This window comes from Dysidea avara, chromosome 11, assembly GCF_963678975.1.
Source record: "Dysidea avara chromosome 11, odDysAvar1.4, whole genome shotgun sequence".
Lineage (NCBI taxonomy): Eukaryota > Metazoa > Porifera > Demospongiae > Dictyoceratida > Dysideidae > Dysidea > Dysidea avara.
This window is the reverse complement of record NC_089282.1, coordinates 7,818,625-7,837,810: the sequence shown is the minus strand read 5'-3', so window position 1 is coordinate 7,837,810 and position 19,186 is coordinate 7,818,625. Positions and strand designations below refer to the sequence as shown.

The following is a 19,186-nucleotide window of genomic DNA, read 5'->3' as shown; positions in this document are numbered from 1 at the left end:
AATATTTCCTTTGTGCTCACATTTCATGGTAACTCTACCCCACGCATTCAAGCGTTCACCACCAAATGCAACAAGTCTTGCGTGTGGTTGTTAAAGTGGCAATGAACTGAGTTGGTGGTATCGGCTCTTGAAAATCACATTACACTGCGCGCCTGTGTCGATTTTGAAGGAGGTTCTTTGATGGTTTACTAGAATTGACACTTTCCAATCTGGTGTGTTAGTGGTTGTACATTGTACCATGCCTATAAAGAGGTCGTCAGAGGGGTCACATCCATTATGTGCAACACTGTGAACTTTGCAGTGCTGCATTGTAAGGGAGCAACTTCGGCAAACTGGAAAAATGGTTCTTTCACCCACAGTTGTAGCATTCCATGCCATAGGCTGGACAATTCTGGTAGCATTGGTGTTGAGTACCACATTTTTTACATTGGTTTCTTCGTGGTTCAGGACATTTCTGGTAGCGTTGGGGTTAAGTACCACATTTGTCACACTGGCTTCTTCGTAATTCAGCTGTGTGTCACTTTTGGACAGCAAGGACTTCTTGATCCACTGGTTCTTTTTTAGTGGCACCTGAGCTGAGGGTTTTGAGTTGGCTTGTTGTTGCCTCATTAGCTCTACAAATGTCCAGTGCTTTTTGTAAGGTTAACTCACTGTCTTTGAGCAATCTTGCACGAGTTCTGTCACAAATAATTCCGCATACAATGCGGTCACGAATTAAACTGTCTTTCAGATTGGCAAATTTGCATGTCTGTGCATTTGTTTTTAAGTCTGTCACATATTGGTCAATAGTTTCTCGGGTTTGTTGATTTCGTGTGTTAAATTTGTGCCTTTCCCAAGTGATGTTTTACGGGGTTACAATATTCATTGAACTTCTCTGTTATTTTGTCTACCTTGCTTTTATCATTGTCAGTCTCCCAAGTAATGGTATTGTAAATCTCAAGTGCTTCCGTTCTTACCACGTGGAGGAATGTGGCGGTTTGAATCTTCACGTCCTTTCCACTGAGTCCGCTGGTCAAGGAAAATATCTTAAATTGCTGCTTCCAATGTCTCCAATTGTTGGCAATGTTCCCATCTAAGTTCAATGCTTCAGGCGGCGTAAGTTTGTCCATTTTCTGACACCATGTAACACGTGCTTGACAATATCGAATCTATTAGAATCTACACACGTGCTAACTGGGGCGTGAGGTACCATTTCAGATGTGGTATGCAAGGGTTCACCAGTCATAATAATTATTTACAAAAATAATAGTAAACAAGTACACAAAAAATATAGTAGGCACATTGATAAAAAGTACTGAAGCAAGTTGGAGTAGACCACGATATTAAAACAATAAGAAGTGTTATATATACTGTGCATTTCCGTTATGGTATCTTGAGCACAGTAGGGATATAACACTTCCTATTGTTTTACTGTGATTTATTATCATGGACTACTCCAACTTGTTTCAGTATTTTTATCAAGTTCCCCACTCTAGTTGAAAATTCCAAAATTTTTTGTGTACTAGCTAGTTAAAATGGTTGTTGGGTCAGTGCTAGACTGGTGTGGCTAGCTAAATCACTTACATAGCACCAACTTAAGTAAAACTGTAGCTACTGAAACATTCCCTTCAGTAAAGCCCCTGAAATTCTTACAATGAGTGTTAAGGTCATAATTTATCATGCTTCAACAAGTATGATTATTCAGCTAGACAATTGAGTGTCACCTTCTGTGACCACTGCAAATACGAAGACAGCTATGGTTCATAGGTAGTATATTGTCTGGAATTAGATGTATTCTGTTGTTATATGATGTCCAGGGAAAAAAACTACATATGTTAGTCCTCAAACTGAGGCTGCACGTTTTTGGAAAATAAAAAAGATTTTTTCTTTTATTTAATGCATTCCAAAGAAGGCATCCAGAGCTCCCAGATTTTGTAGGGGGATCAAGGAGCTGGCAAGGGATGGGGCACAAACAGGCAAAGTTGTAGGTGGTTGAGGAGAACAGATTTTCTTGCTAGCTAGTTGTTGTATTATTGAAGCAAAAAATTTACTATTGCCTTTTTGGAATCTGCAGATGATTGTGAAGTTGTGAAGCCTTGAAAGAAGTTAGAAAGGCTATGACTGGCTTGCAACATAATAATTATTTTTAGAGCAGGTGGCAATTCGACAGTTAGTTCATAGACATTATAGTTTACGAAACAAAATTGGACATCACATAATTAACGTGTGATACGGGCAGCTGATTAGTGATATTGTTCATTCAAGTAATGTTGAATCAAGTGATGTGGGTAGCACTTGTCCTTAATTATGTTTACTTGTTAGTGAAAACAATACTGAAACAACAAACATGTTACTCAGATTTAGTACAGTTGCTCCAGGTGTTGGTCCACTTGTCTGTACATCACTGTAGCTGACATAAAGTCAACAATTATTAATTCTGTATAGTGTAGTTGCTTGTGCTTGGATTGTCTTTGTAGTCTGCTGAGAGCAGTGGCAAATTGCAAGGGGACACATCTCATCAAGTGCTGATGAGCCTCAGAAGGCAAGCAGTTAGACTAAGTGGTAGGCTACAATTTTTCTTCTCAATCACCACCCACACAGTGCTTTCCACATAATATGTTACTAGTCATTTTCATACAATGGCACAAGTGTTAATGTAACTCACAGGTAATAATCAGCGTTTAAGTAAAGCACACTGAACAGTGTTAACAAGCTGTGAACAAAGTCAACAACACACGTGCTATACGTATGTGACCATCTCCCGACTTGTTCGCACAATTAATTTTTTCTTAAATTCACTCAGCAACATCTGCAGTGTCCAAGGAACGGACTACCAAAGTTTCAGCCTTCTGTGGTGTGTAGTTTTGGAATTATAGCGCTAGACAGTAGGAAGAGCAAGATAATCAATTTGTATAGTGACTATACTGAGAATAAACTACAGACGCTTACATTCGCCGCCATAACTTCTGTTTGGATTAGTCTACAACATTGCAATTTGGCTTAAAACATTCACCATGGAGCAGTGCATCAGCTAAGGTATAGTATTAGCCCTGTAGATACTTGCGTATATGGATATGAAAGCAATTTGGTAGAAGAAACTATGACAATCTTGTTTACGTTTACCACATTGTAAACAAACTCACATGACACGAATACCATTGGAGCTAGAAAAATGAAACAAAGCTTTTCGAACTCTCCATGAGCAGGCGAATAAGATGGTTTTTAATTGCTGTGAGTCTCCCTTCTTCGAGTACTGGCCCAATAAAAACTTGCATATTTTTTTTTGTAGCCTGCGTAATTTTACGAATTATTTTTAAAATTTGATTTTCTCAATATGCATGCTCGTGCAAACAAGTTGGGTTTTTGCTGAGATGGTCACATATACACTAGCTAGTATTTAACTAAATCTTAATTCTGACTGGCTATTGAAATTGGCACAGGCATCCAACTGAAGATTTCATCCACTGTGTTTCATAGTAAGCTGTGAATGATACAACCTTTCATTCACAGAGGTATTCCTTGAATGTAAACATAAAAGTTCAACCTTACACTTTACAAACAAACAGCACAAAATAGGATCAAAGTTTAGTTTTAAAATGACACTGATCCTCACATATTAGTTGTCAACTATAAGACATTGAGGAGGGTTGTTCTGGAAACACAGTAACAGTACTACAATGAAAAATTAATCTATTACATATCTGTAATCCATAGTATGGGCTAAAATCACCTGTCAACTCTGGTCGGGATTAGATGTACTTTATTCCCCAGTAGTAGGGCTTTAGCTCTTGCATGTTGTCAAGTCCCCCCACATATGTGACCGGATTTGTGAAAAAGAGTCTTCCACACACATCCAATTCTATGAACTTGGTAGACCATAACTTAGTGTTCAGCTAACATATAAGCCTGAAATTTTCACCATCCATTAAGCTATGTTGGTGCTCACTACTGACCAAATTTCAAGTCAATAGCATTTTTCTATCTGAAGTTATTAATCGTTAAAGTTGGTAAATTGGATATGTGTAGAAAACCCCTTTTCGCAAATCCGGTCACATATATAGCCCATACTGGGATAGCATGGGGCTTAATGTTGATAAGTGCATAACTTTCACCTTGAACTGGTATTTAATAATTTGATTACATAACCTCAAAAAATCAACTCTTGCTTAATTCTACTGTACGAATAACTTCTACCTTACATATACGTGTGTAGGTATAACGTGTGATACAAATCATGACATACATTTTAGTATTACTGGCAAATTGTGTTTGTTGTACAGGCGCAATGGCTACAAAACAATTTATTTAAACCTTTTGAACCACACAAGGGAGTATAACTCATCTTAGTGGTGGGGTTGCAATGGTTTCAATTGAAACCCCCTTTGAAAAATAGTGCACGTGCCACAAATTTATTTACGATTCATGTGGGTGATAAAATCACCTGGAGTTATACATAGTACATTATATTGGGACTTCTTCTACCAGCAAAACTTTATACTATTATCTTTGAAATCACTAAAAATGCCATTATGGCGTTTAAGCATGTTAAGTTCTAAAATAATTATCGTTTTAATAAGTACAGGTGTTGTTTTGCTTCAAAACTTTCTGCGAAGGCCTGGATTGGTAAGATTCAACTGTGAAACAATATTGTGGAGTGGATTCATTGCTATAGCTATAGGCCACTGAGCTATCAAAGACTGAGCTAACATTCACCCCAGCTGGACTGTAGCTATACACTTCTCAGTCTGGGATCACAGTTATTGAAAACTTCCTAAACGTGAAACTTCCCCTTTGAAAATTTCTAGATCCGCCACTGCATCTGTGTAGATAACAGGCACTTTGTTTTCAGCATAACACACCTAGTCAACCTATTTTGTACACATATTAATCGGTCAAAAATGTTGACCAGAATCCAGCCTCATAATGCCTTCATGGCACCTTGGCATTATTGGTTAGGTAGGTATAACCCAAAAATGCCTTCAATATGATCTGAAATGCTTCCATTAGGCTGATACATATAAAAAAAATTTTATTGACTGAATTTTCTACTGACTGACTGATTGACTAACTACATGACCAATGCCTTCAGAAAAACACAACTTGATAACAACTAATGCTATGGGCTTGATTTTTTATTGTTTGACGATGTTGTTCATTGTTCAACAATTCTCAGCTTGACAGGTGCCTTTTGGCATACTGCGGTACATACAGTACATGCTTCATGGACTTAACTATGTCCTCCTTTTTGTGCCATTTATATTGGCTGACAACACAAGGTGTCAATTTGTGGTAGCACTGCATGATGGCTTCCCTACATTGTAACAGAAATTGTCCATATGACTGGATTGATTGCAGAGGTCCTTCTCGTAGTGTTCTTTATTTGTAACACTGTGTGATGCGCTGAAAATGAAGAGTAATGGCCACTTTGCTATTTCAATTGATAGTTGGTGATGGGGGTCCGCAACTCCTTTGAAATCTCATATAGCCCTCTATGAAATCTTGTTGAAATCTCTGATTTTGAAATCTTTAATCTCTGAAAAGTTCTGTATATTTCCTATATACTTCCGTATTTGCAGCATCACGTATGCTACGTGCAACAACCCCACCAGTTTGCAGAGAACTCAAGAAAGGATTCTGCATATTTCCGTATACTACCTATCACGTGAGACTACTATTCCGGATAACTAAGATTATAGATGCTCTGAAATCTTGAAATCTTGCTATAAATTACTTGAAATCTTGCCAAATTGCAAAGATTTGAAATCTCGTACAGGATTTTTCTGAGTTGCGGACCCCTCAGTTGGGGCACATGTTCAGACAAAAACAATAGGCCTGGTGCCATTCTTTCTTCTAACAGTCATCAAAACGCATGGCAGTGTGTCGTGAGGCCAAGAAAGCCATCACGCCATACCGTGGGTATATTTACAGGAAGAAACAAAATGTGATTTTCACGCATACGTGCCTCCATGCTTCCTTCTCAAATTGAAATCGTTTTTATACTTCAAATGTCCTTCAATATAAGCTTTCAAAATTCAACTTAATTTCTTTGTTTTGTTTTCCGTTTAGGGGGCTCGGGGGGGTGGGGGGGCTTAGATTATTTTTTTCGCACACTTTACATAAAGCATTATAAAATGCAAATGCCTACCTCAATTTTCTTGAGCTTTTGTGCACTTTAAGAACATACTGTGGCATAATTACATACCAAATTTGATGGAAATCAGAGTAATAGTAATAGTCATAGAGCTATAGACGATTATTTGCGTTAAAAAAGGCCAGCTTGTTGTCACGCCTACAGGGTAAACTGCTTATGGTAATAACTTAAAAATTGGCATGCGTATAGGTCAACCATCATAGCTCAAACCTTTTGTGGTTTAAAAGAAATTGTATTGACAGCTGTAGAGTTATAAGGTAATCACCGGGTCAAAACACTCTAATAGAACAGTCACCATGGGATAAAAATGGTACATGACAAATGTTGGGGAAAAACCTTACCAGCATTCAAACCATGCAGGGACATCCATATTGAACACCCAAATCCTTAACCACTGAGCCACTGCTATCACGGTTGATCACCGCACTTTATTCTACTTTATAAATGAAAATTCTAGCTAAAATCTACTCAATAGTAAAAGTTCATAATTTCCTAGATCTACCAATGGAAAATCTAGAACCTTCTATGTGTGTTCTATTAGAAATCCTCAAGAAAATGTGCGCTCTATTAGAGCATGCAAAATTAATCAAATAACTCTGTAATACAATAATTATACTATTGCAACTTCTGTAGTATTCCATCAAGTCAAAGCCAATATTACAGCCATTTTATTGGGTTATGTAACAACAGGCTGTAAATTGTATTCTGGCATAAAAGGTGTAGGATTTGCTTTGTAAAAATTGAGCAACTGCAACTTATCAGGGGCGGATCCAGGAGCTGGCAAGGGGAGGGGCACAAACAGGCCAAGTTGTAGATGGTTGGGGAGAGTCAGATTCTCTTGTTAGTTGCTGCATTTTTGAAGCAGCAAATAATCACCTCTTATTACTGTCTCCCTTTTGATTTTTGCCATTTTGATCTTTTCAGGTGGTTGTGAAGTCTTAAAAGCTGTTTAAAGGCTCTGAATGTCTCAAACAATAGCAACATGATAATTATTTTTAGAGGCGCTTAGTACGTACGAAGGTGCTGGGTGACAATTTCAGAGCTATTTTGGTTTTGGTTCGCTTTGGTTTCAAGTGGATTTGTAATAAATGCTACTAAAATGTGCATATTTTCACGAGTTTATAAACTGATCTTGGACTGACATAAAGTTTAGTAGTTAGCTATTTTAATCAGAAGTATGGCTGGCTCCACCATGAGGGGAGGGGGGGAGTGATTTGCCCCAAATATCCCATCCTGGATCTGCCATTGCTTATGATGTTTTGCATGAAAAATCGAGATACATTAATAGAACAGTCACTGCAAAATCTTAATAGAAAATAGTGATCCTAATTTGGAAGGAATTTACTTTGTTATAAAACACTATTGAAAATAAATACAGGCACTACATATGTAGTAGTTGTAACATGGGCACAAGTGATTTGCCTGAAATATATGCACAAGTACGAGGGTGCAGCCCGAGTGTTAGTGCATATATTTCAGGAAAATCACAAGTGCCCATGTTACAACTAATATATCCACTTGGATGACCCACCTGCAAGCGTGGGAAACTGCAGGAATGCTTTGCAAGTGTATTTATATGGGACCATGTGAATTTCGATAGTGGATAATGTCATAAGAGCAATGACGAGGCACTTCTGAGAGGCCAAACGTAAGTGTATCAACACAAGCATGTAGATCGCTTCAATTGTGGGTCGCAATTAAACACAGGAAGCCCAAATGTGAGCTGAACAGCTCATATTGAAGCTTAAGTGTGCTTTCAAGTACTTACTATACTAGCCATGAATAAATTAAAGCAGTGAGGTGTGAAAGTGGTATATATATATATTACTGTATATAATTATCACCGATAAAGTACATAAAAATCCTTATAGCTACATAACTTGTTACACTGCTGCTCTGAATACTGTGACTAGCTACTTTAATAGAGTGATTGACTGCTCTAATAGAGTATCTAATCCAAAACAGCCAAGCTGTAAAAAAAGTGTGCGGCCCTCAGAAAGGCTATGGTGAAAAAAGATGTGAAATCCAAGGTGGCGGCCAAGAAATGGCTGTGATGGTAGGTTAATGGTAAAAATTTTAATAATGACAATTCAGGTAAATTTTGTGAAGCGGCACAAAAATTCACCTGAATTGTCGTTATTAAAATTTTTACCATTAACCTACCATCACAGCCATTTCTTGGCCGCCACCTTGGATTTCACATCTTTTTTCACCATAGCCTTTCTGAGGGCCGCACACTTTTTTTACAGCTTGGCTGTTTTGGATTAGATTTCATTTCTTTTTGTATTTGTATACCCCAAAGCCGGCCTATGGCCAGCTTTGGGAATTTTTTAACCTATGTTTTTTTTTCTTTACTACAGGAAGAAGAAAAGATGAAGTAGATGTACTTTAAATATTTTATCAGTAAATGTACAAATTATATATATAATACATATGTGACTGGATTTGCGAAAAGGGGCCTTCCACACACAATTTGCCAACTTTGACAATTGATAACTTCAGATTGGAAAGAGCTATTGCCTTGAAATTTGGGCAGTGGTGATTTCTTTGCAGCTGAACTCTCTACATGGTGGTTTCTTTGTAGCTGATCTCTCTACATGGTGGTTTCTTTGTAGCTGAACTCTCTACAAAGTAATTTCTTCTAGCTGATCTCTCTACAGGGTGATTTGTTTGTAGCTGAATTCTGTACAGGTGATTTGTTTCTTTGTAGCTGAACTCTCTACAAGGTAACTTCTTCTAACTGATCTTTCTACAGGGCAATTTCTTCGTGTCAGAATTTTATACAGGGTGATTTCTTTGCAGTTGAACTCTCTACATGGTGGTTTCTTTGTAGCTGAACTCTCTACAAGGTAACTTCTTCTAGCTGATCTCTCTACAGGGTGATTTTGTTTGTAGCTGAATTCTGTACAGGTGATTTGTTTGCAGCTGAGCTCTTTACAGAATGGTTTCTTTGTAGCTGACCTGTCTACAAGGTAATTTCTTCTAGCTGATCTCTCTACAGGGAGATCTGTTTGTAGCTGAACTATCTACAAGGTAACTTCTTCTAACTGATCTTTCTACAGGGCAATTTGTTTGTGGCAGAATTTTATACAGGGTGATTTCTTTGCAGCTGAACTCTCTACATGGTGGTTTCTTTGTAGCTGAACTCTCTACAAAGTAATTTCTTCTAGCTGATCTCTCTACAGGGTGATTTTTTTGTAGCTGAACGATCTACAAGGTAACTTCTTCTAGCTGATCTCTCTACAGTGTGATTTGTTTGTAGCTGAACGATCTACAAGGTAACTTCTTCTAGCTGATCTCTCTACAGGGTGATTTGTTTGTAGCTGAATTCTGTACAGGTGATTTGTTTGCAGCTGAGCTCTTTACAGAATGGTTTCTTTGTAGCTGAACTCTCTAAAAGGTAACTTCTTCTAACTGATCTTTCTACAGGGCAATTTGTTTGTGGCTGAATTTTCTACAGGGTGATTTCTTTGCAGCTGAACTCTCTATTTGGTGGTTTCTTTGTAGCTGAACTATGTACAAGGTAATTTCTTCTAGCTGATCTCTCTACAGGGTGATTTGTTTGTAGCTGAATTCTGTACAGGTGATTTGTTTGCAGCTGAGCTCTAAACAGAATGGTTTCTTTGTAGCTGAACTCTCTACAAGGTAACTTTTCTAGCTGATGTCTCTACAAGGTGACTAGTTTGTAGCTGAACTCTCTACATGGTGGTTTCTTTGTAACTGAACTTTCTACAAGGTGACTTCTTCTAGCTGATCTTTCTACAGGGTGATTTGTTTGTAGCTGAACTCTCTACAAGGTAACTTATTCTAGCTGATCTCTCTACAGGGATATTTGTTTGTAGCTGAACTCTCTACAGGTAATTTGTTTGAAACTGAACTCTCTAAATGATGGTTTCTTTGTAGCTGAACTCTCTACAAGTTAACTTCTTTTAGCTGATTTCTCTACAGGGTGATTTGCTTGCAGCTGAACTATCTACAAGATAACTTCTTCTAGCTGATCTCTCTACAGGGATATTTGTTTGTAGTTGAACTCTCTACAGGTGATTTGTTTGAAACTGAACTCTCTAAATGATGGTTTCTTTGTAGCTGAACTCTCTCAAGGTAACTTCTTCTAGCTGATGTCTTTACAGGGTCACTAGTTTGTAGCTGAATTCTCTACATGGTGGTTTCTTTGTAACTGAACTCTCTACAAAGTAACTTTTTCTAGCTCATCTTTCTACAGGGTGATTTATTTGTAGCTGAATTCTGTACAGGTGATTTGTTTGCAGCTGAGCTCTTTAAAGAATGGTTTCTTTGTAGCTGAACTCTCTACAAAGTAACTTCTTCTAGCTGATGTCTCTACAAGGTCACTAGTTTGTAGCTGAGCTCTCTACATGGTGGTTTCTTTGTAACTGAACTCTCTACAAGGTGACCTCTTCTAGCTGATCTTTCTACAGGGTGATTTGTTTGAAGCTGAACTCTCTACAAGGTAACTTCTTCTAGCTGATCTCTCTATAGGGAGATTTGTTTGTAGCTGAACTCTCTACATGATGGTTTCTTTGTAGCTGAACTCTCTACAAGGTAACTTCTTCTAGCTAATCTCTCTACAGGGAGATTTGTTTGTAGCTGAACTCTCTACATGATGGTTTCTTTGTAGCTGAACTCTCTGCAAGGTAACTTCTTCTATTGATCTCTCCACAGGGCGATTTGTTTGTAGCTGAACTCTCTACATGGTGGTTTCTTTGTAGCTGAACTCTACAAGGTAATTTTTTCTAGCTGAACTATCTCTTTCCACAGTTGCATGAACTCCCTACAAGGTAACTTCTTCTAGCTGATCTCTCTACAGGGTGACTTGTGTGTAGCTGATCTCTATACAGGTTTCTTATTTCTAACTGATCTCTTGAATTCTCTTCAGGGTGACTGCTCTATTAGGATGACTGCTCTATTAGAGTATCTCGATCTCGCACTTGCTGCACCAAGTTGGATTTCGTGTTATAACTCCGTGGCTTTAAGTCTGATTCTTCTACACCATTGATGAGCCTTTCTAAGATGATTACTCCATCTGTACAACGATTTTCAAAGCATTACCCCAAGCGCTTTATCTGGTAGGCGTGGCAAGCAGTCATTTTTTTTTATTAGCTAATCTCAATTGCGTAATTGTTACACACTGTTGGTTTTTTTGTTGTATCTTCCTGTTTTTTTGCTCGATTTCTTTCAAACCACAAAAGGTTTGAGGTTCAATAGTTAACCTATTCACCCACCGATTTTCAGCTTCTTCCCATACGCGGTTTACCCTGTAGGCGTGACAACATATTGGTGTTATTTTTCGTGAATAATCGCTCATAACTCTTTGCCTGTTTATCGTATTCCAGCCAATGTTGGTATAGAGATGCGCCCTTATATCCCCCTTCTGTGTGCCAAATTTCAAGGCAATCAGATATGGCATTCGAGTTTTATAGCAGTTTTTGTAAGTGTGCGACAAGAAAAAGAAAAATAAGAAGAAAAAAAAACGAAGAAACTGAGCCAATTTGTGAAGTCGCATATCTCGGGAACGCGCGAAGCGATTTCGCTCAAATTTGGAATGTGGAGTGCTGTAGTTGGGGGGGCATGTCCACAGCAAAAATCGTCTTGTTGCACAGAGCTACGGAGGTGCAAAAATTGCGTTTTCTTTCTTCCTGTCAATATACTCACGGGTGTTACGCGCCGGCTTCTTGGGCCGCACGACACACTACCGAGTGTCTTGATCTCGATCTGATCTCAGAAACCCCCCTGGAGCTGCCCCTGCAGTATAAATTGGCTTTAGTATTGGATCGGTAGGTATTTTTCTGTATTGGTGGAGCAGTAGTTTCTTATATCATCTTCATTTAAATAAGAACAATGATTTGTGTAAAAACAAACCTCAGAGCCAGTTTATGGTTGGCTTTGGGTATATATTTAAAATACAAAAAGAAGTGAAATCCACGCAAAAACAGTCAAGGTGTATAAAAAGGGGAAAAGCCTGGGTGAAGAAAGTTGTAAAATCAAAGGTGGCGGCCATGAAATAGCTGCAATGATGTCGATGGTAATAAATTTTATTAATGCATAAAGCCATTATTAAAATAATCCACATCATTGCAGCCATTTCATGGCCACCACGTTTGATTTCACAACCTTTTTCACCCAAGCTTTTTTGAAAGTCGCACCCTTTTATACAGCTTGGCTGTTTTGCATGGATAATAATTACAAGGAAAAATTTGGAATTTTAAGTTCAATTAGGAAATTGAAACAAGGGACATTAATCCTCCCTAATTCAGTCATGGATATAGACTGAGTCAGGGATTGGTATAGACTGAATTAGGGATTAAATGTTCACTAGTATATCTGCAGGTGTAGGTGACCTCCCTTGTTTCCCTACTTTTTGATGATCCCTAATCAAACTTAAAATTCTTAATCAGTTTTTCCTTATGCATGTCTAGAATATTATATATCAGTGTGGACTAGCACTGAAAATGATGTGAGATCCATATACTTTTAAAGCCATTCTTTCACTTTAATTGCTAGTGTTTTAATAGCATTAAAATGCTACCTGCAGATAAAGCTTAACACTGTGATTTGTATAGGTACGTAATCACACACATTTGAGCATTTGAGTGCAATTTTGGCTGCTACGAGTACAATTATTCCATAATTGCACGAAAATGTATTAATCACATAGTGCATTGATCACTCTTCGTGGTTTGTAGTACACATCTATCCAGTTCTATACGGCCATTAACTTCTAACAGGTGATTCTTCCAGCACTTAAAAGGCTTCTTAAACTGATTGGTTTATTGTTACATCATTAGTTGTTGCACTTAAAAGGCTTCACATATCTGCAATTCTGTTTAGCTACTCAAAATATCAACATATGTTGTACTTAAAAGGCTTCTATTGTCAGTTTATTTGGTTGGCTAATCACCATATCACTTTCTTGTTGCACTTAAAAGGGCTTCTGTGATTCTGTTATTTTATTGGCTACTTTTCAGTGCAATTACAGAAACAAGCCATGTGATTTGGGGTTAATTGTTCTCCTACTATTGTGGCTAATACTAAATCACTATGTGATTAGTTGTTTTAACCATATGGTGGTATAGCAATACCCTAACACATTGTTTAAATCATTATGGTCACAGTAACAAAAGTTAATATTAACCCTCTCACTGCCACAACTGCCATATGACAGTTTTGATATGTAAACGCCCATAGCATCACATTCTAAACATTCTGTAATTTTAGTCGAGTGTTTTAGTAGCCCCTGTGCTTATCCAGTAGCAAACACATCCTTAAGTGAACGGGAACAGGGATAACCGGTCTCTAGCGCACTATCACATGCTTAGATGATTCAATCGTGTACTTTCAGAATGTCGATAATAAGCATGATAGACCATTCTTCGAAATGATAATGACACTAACAAAGAGGAACAGTAAGGAGAGGGATTATATAGGTTGGAGTGGCATGTTGCTACTTTTGTACACCTTGAAACAGTGACCTCGTGCCTGTATGCACATGCACACTTGCTAAAATGCTGGAAAACCAGACTTAAAGATATTCAAACAGGTTAGCGATGTTTGTTGTTTTATTATAAACAATGCTAGCCTGTAAAGTTTTGAAATTTCACGTTTGGTTTCACTTAGATCGAATTTTGCATTTTAAAGTTATAATTATAATGACTTTGTGGTTGCTCTTGTGTACTTGAAAATCGAATTCCTTGTTCTATATCAAGTAATTTGATATATAGTTTTATAGGATTATATGGTATGGTGTGTAAGTTACAGCAGTTTAGAAGCAGTAGATCGGAACCTCTACAAATTTGGCTTTAATTTTTGTTTCAACTATAGTTGCAATGCTTCATGTGGTCACAAAAATGTCTTTTGTATGTATTTATGTACGTGGTAATTATTTTATAGGCAGAAGATCTTGATGGATAGTCACCAGTTAACAGAAGAAAAAGTTTTTACGCAACATTACTCAAAATTGTGTGATACTCTTACAGATATCCGTAACCTTCTACCACACTTTGTGACAGAAAAAATCATCAAATCAGATGATGAAGAGGAGATTAGTGCACTTACTACATCATCACAGAAAGTGCAGAAACTATTGAGGCACATATCAGGTCCCCTCAAGGCTGGACACACTAGAGGATTTTATACCATGCTAAAGATAATGGAAATATATGGTACTCAGGCCACACAGGAATTAGCTAGCCAGATGAACAACTCACTTTCAAGCTCTGGTATATTAACAGACCATTTTGACTCAGGTAAATGTGTATGCAGGCTGTAATTAGAATTCTGGAGAATCTTTGAACATTTTTACAAGGAACCTGTTTGAGCTTAACTTTAATTTAGAGTAACACTTGATTGATATTTTATATATCATAGACTCTGGTTATTAAATGCAGATGCCAGGCACATCTTTAACAAATGTTGCTGCATCTGTAATGACCATATGCATAGTTGCACATGACTACCATTTCCTCAACTGATCCACTGATCAGTGATATTCAAATTACTTGGAAATGTGATGGGCATGAATGACAATCTCCTGTAGCAGAAGCTTTTTTCTATCATTTATAGGAGCATGAATTTAGCAAGTATATTTATTTATTTATTTTATACTGGGCTGGCAGCACTGCTGATGTTGCCCATGTGACAAGACAATTACAAAGAAAATCTAACTATAAATAAATAATTACTAAGTATAGCTAGTTTACTTTACAGAACAGCCATGTGATTTAATGTTCACTAGTATAGTTGCAGCTGAAGCTTCTACATACCTTTTTTCATTCTTTTTATTTATTCAAATGTAATTTTTTTATTTTTTCCTTATAGTTTTTTTTTAAATTAAAACTTGCATAATAATTATTAAGTAAAGAATGGTGCCAGACACATTAACTGCTGCATGCATGACCCCAACTATCAATTACACATGTTCATTTTCAGCTATGTTCTGCCCATTATCAAACAGTACAGTTGTACTGGGATCCCCCTATAATGACATGTGCCACCTAAAATTCTGCCTTTAAACATCATTCCTCTTATGCGATGAAATTTAAATCACCTTTACGGAATAATATTAGTTCATCTAACATAAAATACAGCATTAAAACAAAAAAGCACTGATATGAAATCACCCAAACTTGAATTTTTGTTTGCCTGCCAGTGGCTGATCATTATTGTCATTGTGAGTCATTTAATTTTGGAATTATTGAATCTATGTGTGTGTGTCTTTTTCATGCACCAAAACCATATCCAGGTGTTAATTTAATTTCCGTATTGACACTGTACTTCATGATAGATTTGAGACCATGCCAACTGACAATCTTGATAACAAATGACCATGGAGACCATACCTCTTAACAATCTATTTACTTGAACATGATGACCACACTCCTTATTGGTATAGCTGTATTATATACTAGTATATTAAAAATTAAACTATGAAGTTCATAATTTTTAATATACTAGTTTGTTTAGTTTTTGCTAAAGCATACAGCTAGCTATAAACGTGTGACTGTTCTATTAGGGTGACTGCTGTATTAGAGTATCTAGAGTCAGCCTGCAAAATGTATGTGCTTGCTCAAAAAGGGTGTGTTCATCGTGGTTTCGATCGATTATTAGACTAGAGCATCTCGAATCAGCCTACCAACTTGAAGGTGTGTGGTCACAAATACAGCTAGCGTAAAAGGAGCGTGGTCTCGATCGATAGATCGATACGTAGGATAAAGAATGGGCGTGATCTTCCTCCGTACAGTAGCGTACTCTAAGCACCTTAAATAATTTTGTGGCGTCTATTATGCTGCTTAAAGAAACTGAGTGTTGATATGGAAAATTAACGCCTCGATATGGTTTCGTTGGATGAAGAAGAAGACAAGCAGCCTGATTGAAGATAAAAGAAAAGACAAAGCGTGCAGGGCGTACCTCGTCGGAACCCCAAAAGGATGAACTATATGCAATTTTGTGTGTGTGTTTGAATAGCTAATTAAAAAATTATTAATGGTAAAAGGCACATCCCACCGGTGAGTTTGTTGTAGCGTAAAATGGTGACCGTGCGCTGCTTTGTTTGCGCTCTAGGCTTGCGACTGTGGTCAGTGAGTGAGGCAGTGATACTAAAGTTGGAGTTTTTGACGATTTTTTTAAATTTTATATCTGGACACCTGTAAGTGTTTTGTTGTATTTATTGCTGTTGTATGTATTATATGGACTAGTACTATTCCGTAAAGGTGGTTTTCGCCGCATACAATGTCTGTAGGATGATTTTTAAAGGCAGAATTTTGGGCGGCACGCGAAACATTAACCACGATCCCTACTTAAACGGTACAACCGTACCGTTTGATATATATCCATGCAAAAACAGCCAAGCTGTATAAATATAAAAAGAGCGCAGTAGGGCTGGGGGATAGTATGAACATATTGGAATATCAGGATGGTATCACTATCGTGTATTGCCTATCGTTTGAAAAATTACTATCGGACCTCGTATCGGACAGTAATTAACCTTTAAAAATATGCAAATACACTTGTAAAAATAATATTTGGGAACAAATATCAGTCTAAAAAGGCTGTTTAGTCTCTTAGTCAAAAACATCTCCATCACAACTTTTCAAACACACCTTAAGTAGCTAAAGTCTTTGAGCAGGCTGTAGGACCAGGTGTCCTACAGACCTTCAGCACTTGTGCTGTAAAGCCGCATTATTATTATACAATGATAATAATGGTTTTGTACATTATTAAACCATTATTAAAATGTATTATTGTTAACATCATTGCATGCAGCCATTTCATGGTTTCCACCTTGGATTTCACCCTTTTTTCACCCAGGCTTTTGAAGACCACCCCTTTTATACAGTTTGGCTGTTTTGCATGGATTTCACTTCTTTTGGATTTTGAATACCACAAAGCCAACCATAAACTGGCTTTGAGGCTTGTTTTTATGCATATCATTGTTCTCAATACAGAAAATACACACCTATAGATCCAATACCAAAACTAAAAAATCTTATGCAATATAACCAATTATGTAGCTAATACTGATAAATGCTCTTTAAATTTGTGCTTGCTTGTTCATGGCTATGGCTATACATATAAAGTTGTATTTTATATCTAATCAAAAACAGCCAAGCTGTAAAAAAAGGAGTGCGGCCCTTGAAAAGGCTATGGTGAAAAAAGATGTGAAATCCAAGGTGGCGGCCAAGAAATGGCTGTGATGGTAAAAATTTTAATAACGACAATTCAGGTGAATTTGATGCCGCTTGGTCAATTGGCACAAAATTCACCTGAATTGTCGTTATTAAAATTTTAACCATTAACCTACCATCACAGCCATTTCTTGGCCGCCACCTTGGATTTCACATCTTTTTTCACCATAGCCTTTTCAAGGGCCGCACTCCTTTTTTTACAGCTTGGCTGTTTTTGATTAGATTTCACTTATTTTTGTATTTGTATACTCCAAAGCCGGCCTATGGCCAGCTTTGGGGTTTTTAAACCTATATATTTTTCTTTACCACAGGAAACAAAAAAAGATGAAGTAGATTTTATAAATACTTTAACTCATTCTGATTTTATCAGTAAATGTACAAATTATATATATAATGCATATATCAAGAGTTCATAATAATTATAAAAAGAGAGGAGAGTGTCCTACTGCAGTATAGCCTGTACAAACGTGAATCTCAAAGTTATGATGTAATACCTATAGTCACTTTCAATGCGCTAGTTGGTCAGGCATGTACTCAGCATTAAGTTTCAATGACTGTTGTAGTTATAGCTTCAATAAGCAGCCTACTGATGACAGTGTCAACACTCCTTAACACTTTATATGTTGACATGATATCCTAAAGTAATCAAAGTTTTACTGTGTTACTTTGAGATACACGTTTATACAGGCTATACTGAAGTAGGACACTCTCCTCTTTTTTTATATTATGAACCCTTGCATATATTTATTACATGTCAATTAATCCCCACAGGGTAATTTGCAGCTGATCCCTCTACTGGGTGACTTGAAATGTAGCTGAACTCTCTACAGGGTGATCTGCTTTACGTAGATGAACTCTTTACAGGATTCTCTCTACAGGGTGACTTGACTCTAGCTGAACCCTCTGCAGGGTTATCTGTTTGTAGTTGAATTCTCTACAGGGTGATTTGTTTGCAGTTGAACTCTCTACAAGGTAACTTCTTCTAGCTGATCTGTCTACAGGGAGATTTGTGAGTTCTCTACAGGGTGATTTGTTTGCAGCTGAACTCTCTACATGGTAGTTTCTTTGTAGCTGAACTCTCTACAATGTGACTTCTTCTAGCTGAACTCTCTACAGGGTGACTTGTTTCTAGCTGATCTCTCTACAGGGTGACTTGTTTCTAGCTGAACTCTTTACAGGGTGATTTATTTGTAGCTGAATTCTGTACAGGTGATTTTTTTGCTGCTGAGCTCTTTACAGAATGGTTTCTTTGTAGCTGAACTCTCTACAAGGTAACTTCTTCTAGCTGATCTCTCTACAGGATGACTTGTTTGTAGCTGAACTCTCTACAAGGTGATACTTCTAGCTGATCTCTCTACAGGATGACTTGTTTCTAACTGAACTCTCAACAGGGTGATCTGTTCATAGCTGAACTTTCTACTGGGTGATTTGTTTGCAGCTGAACTCTCTACATGGTAGTTTCTTTGTAGCTGAACTCTCTACAATGTGACTTCTTCTAGCTGAACTCTCTACAGGGTGACTTGTTTCTAGCTGATCTCTCCACAGAGTGACTTGTTTCTAGCTGAACTCTCTACAGGTGATTTGTTTGCAGCTGAACTCTCTACATGGTGGTTTATTTGTAGCTGAACTCTCTACAAGGTAACTTCTTCTAGCTGATCTTTTTACAGGGCATATTTGTTTGTAGCTGAGTTCTCTACAGGGTGATTTGTTTGTAGCTGAACTCTCTACATGGGAGTTTCATTGTAGCTGAACTCTCTACAATGTGACTTCTTCTAGCTGAACTCTCTACAGGGTGACTTGTTTCTAGCTGATCTCTCTACAGGGTGACTTGTTTCTAGCTGAACTCTATACAGGTGAT

General features: G+C 37.4%; 1 protein-coding gene across 1 annotated transcript in view; it reads left to right on the top strand.

The window, feature by feature from the left end:
* Positions 1-19,186, top strand: part of LOC136237601 (uncharacterized) — a 40,094-nt gene that overhangs the window by 7,790 nt on the left and 13,118 nt on the right. The window contains exon 2 of the mRNA XM_066027809.1: positions 14,036-14,391. Within this exon, the coding sequence (XP_065883881.1) occupies positions 14,049-14,391 (343 nt within the window). The 5' untranslated portion in view covers positions 14,036-14,048. The remainder of the gene's footprint in view (positions 1-14,035; positions 14,392-19,186) is intronic.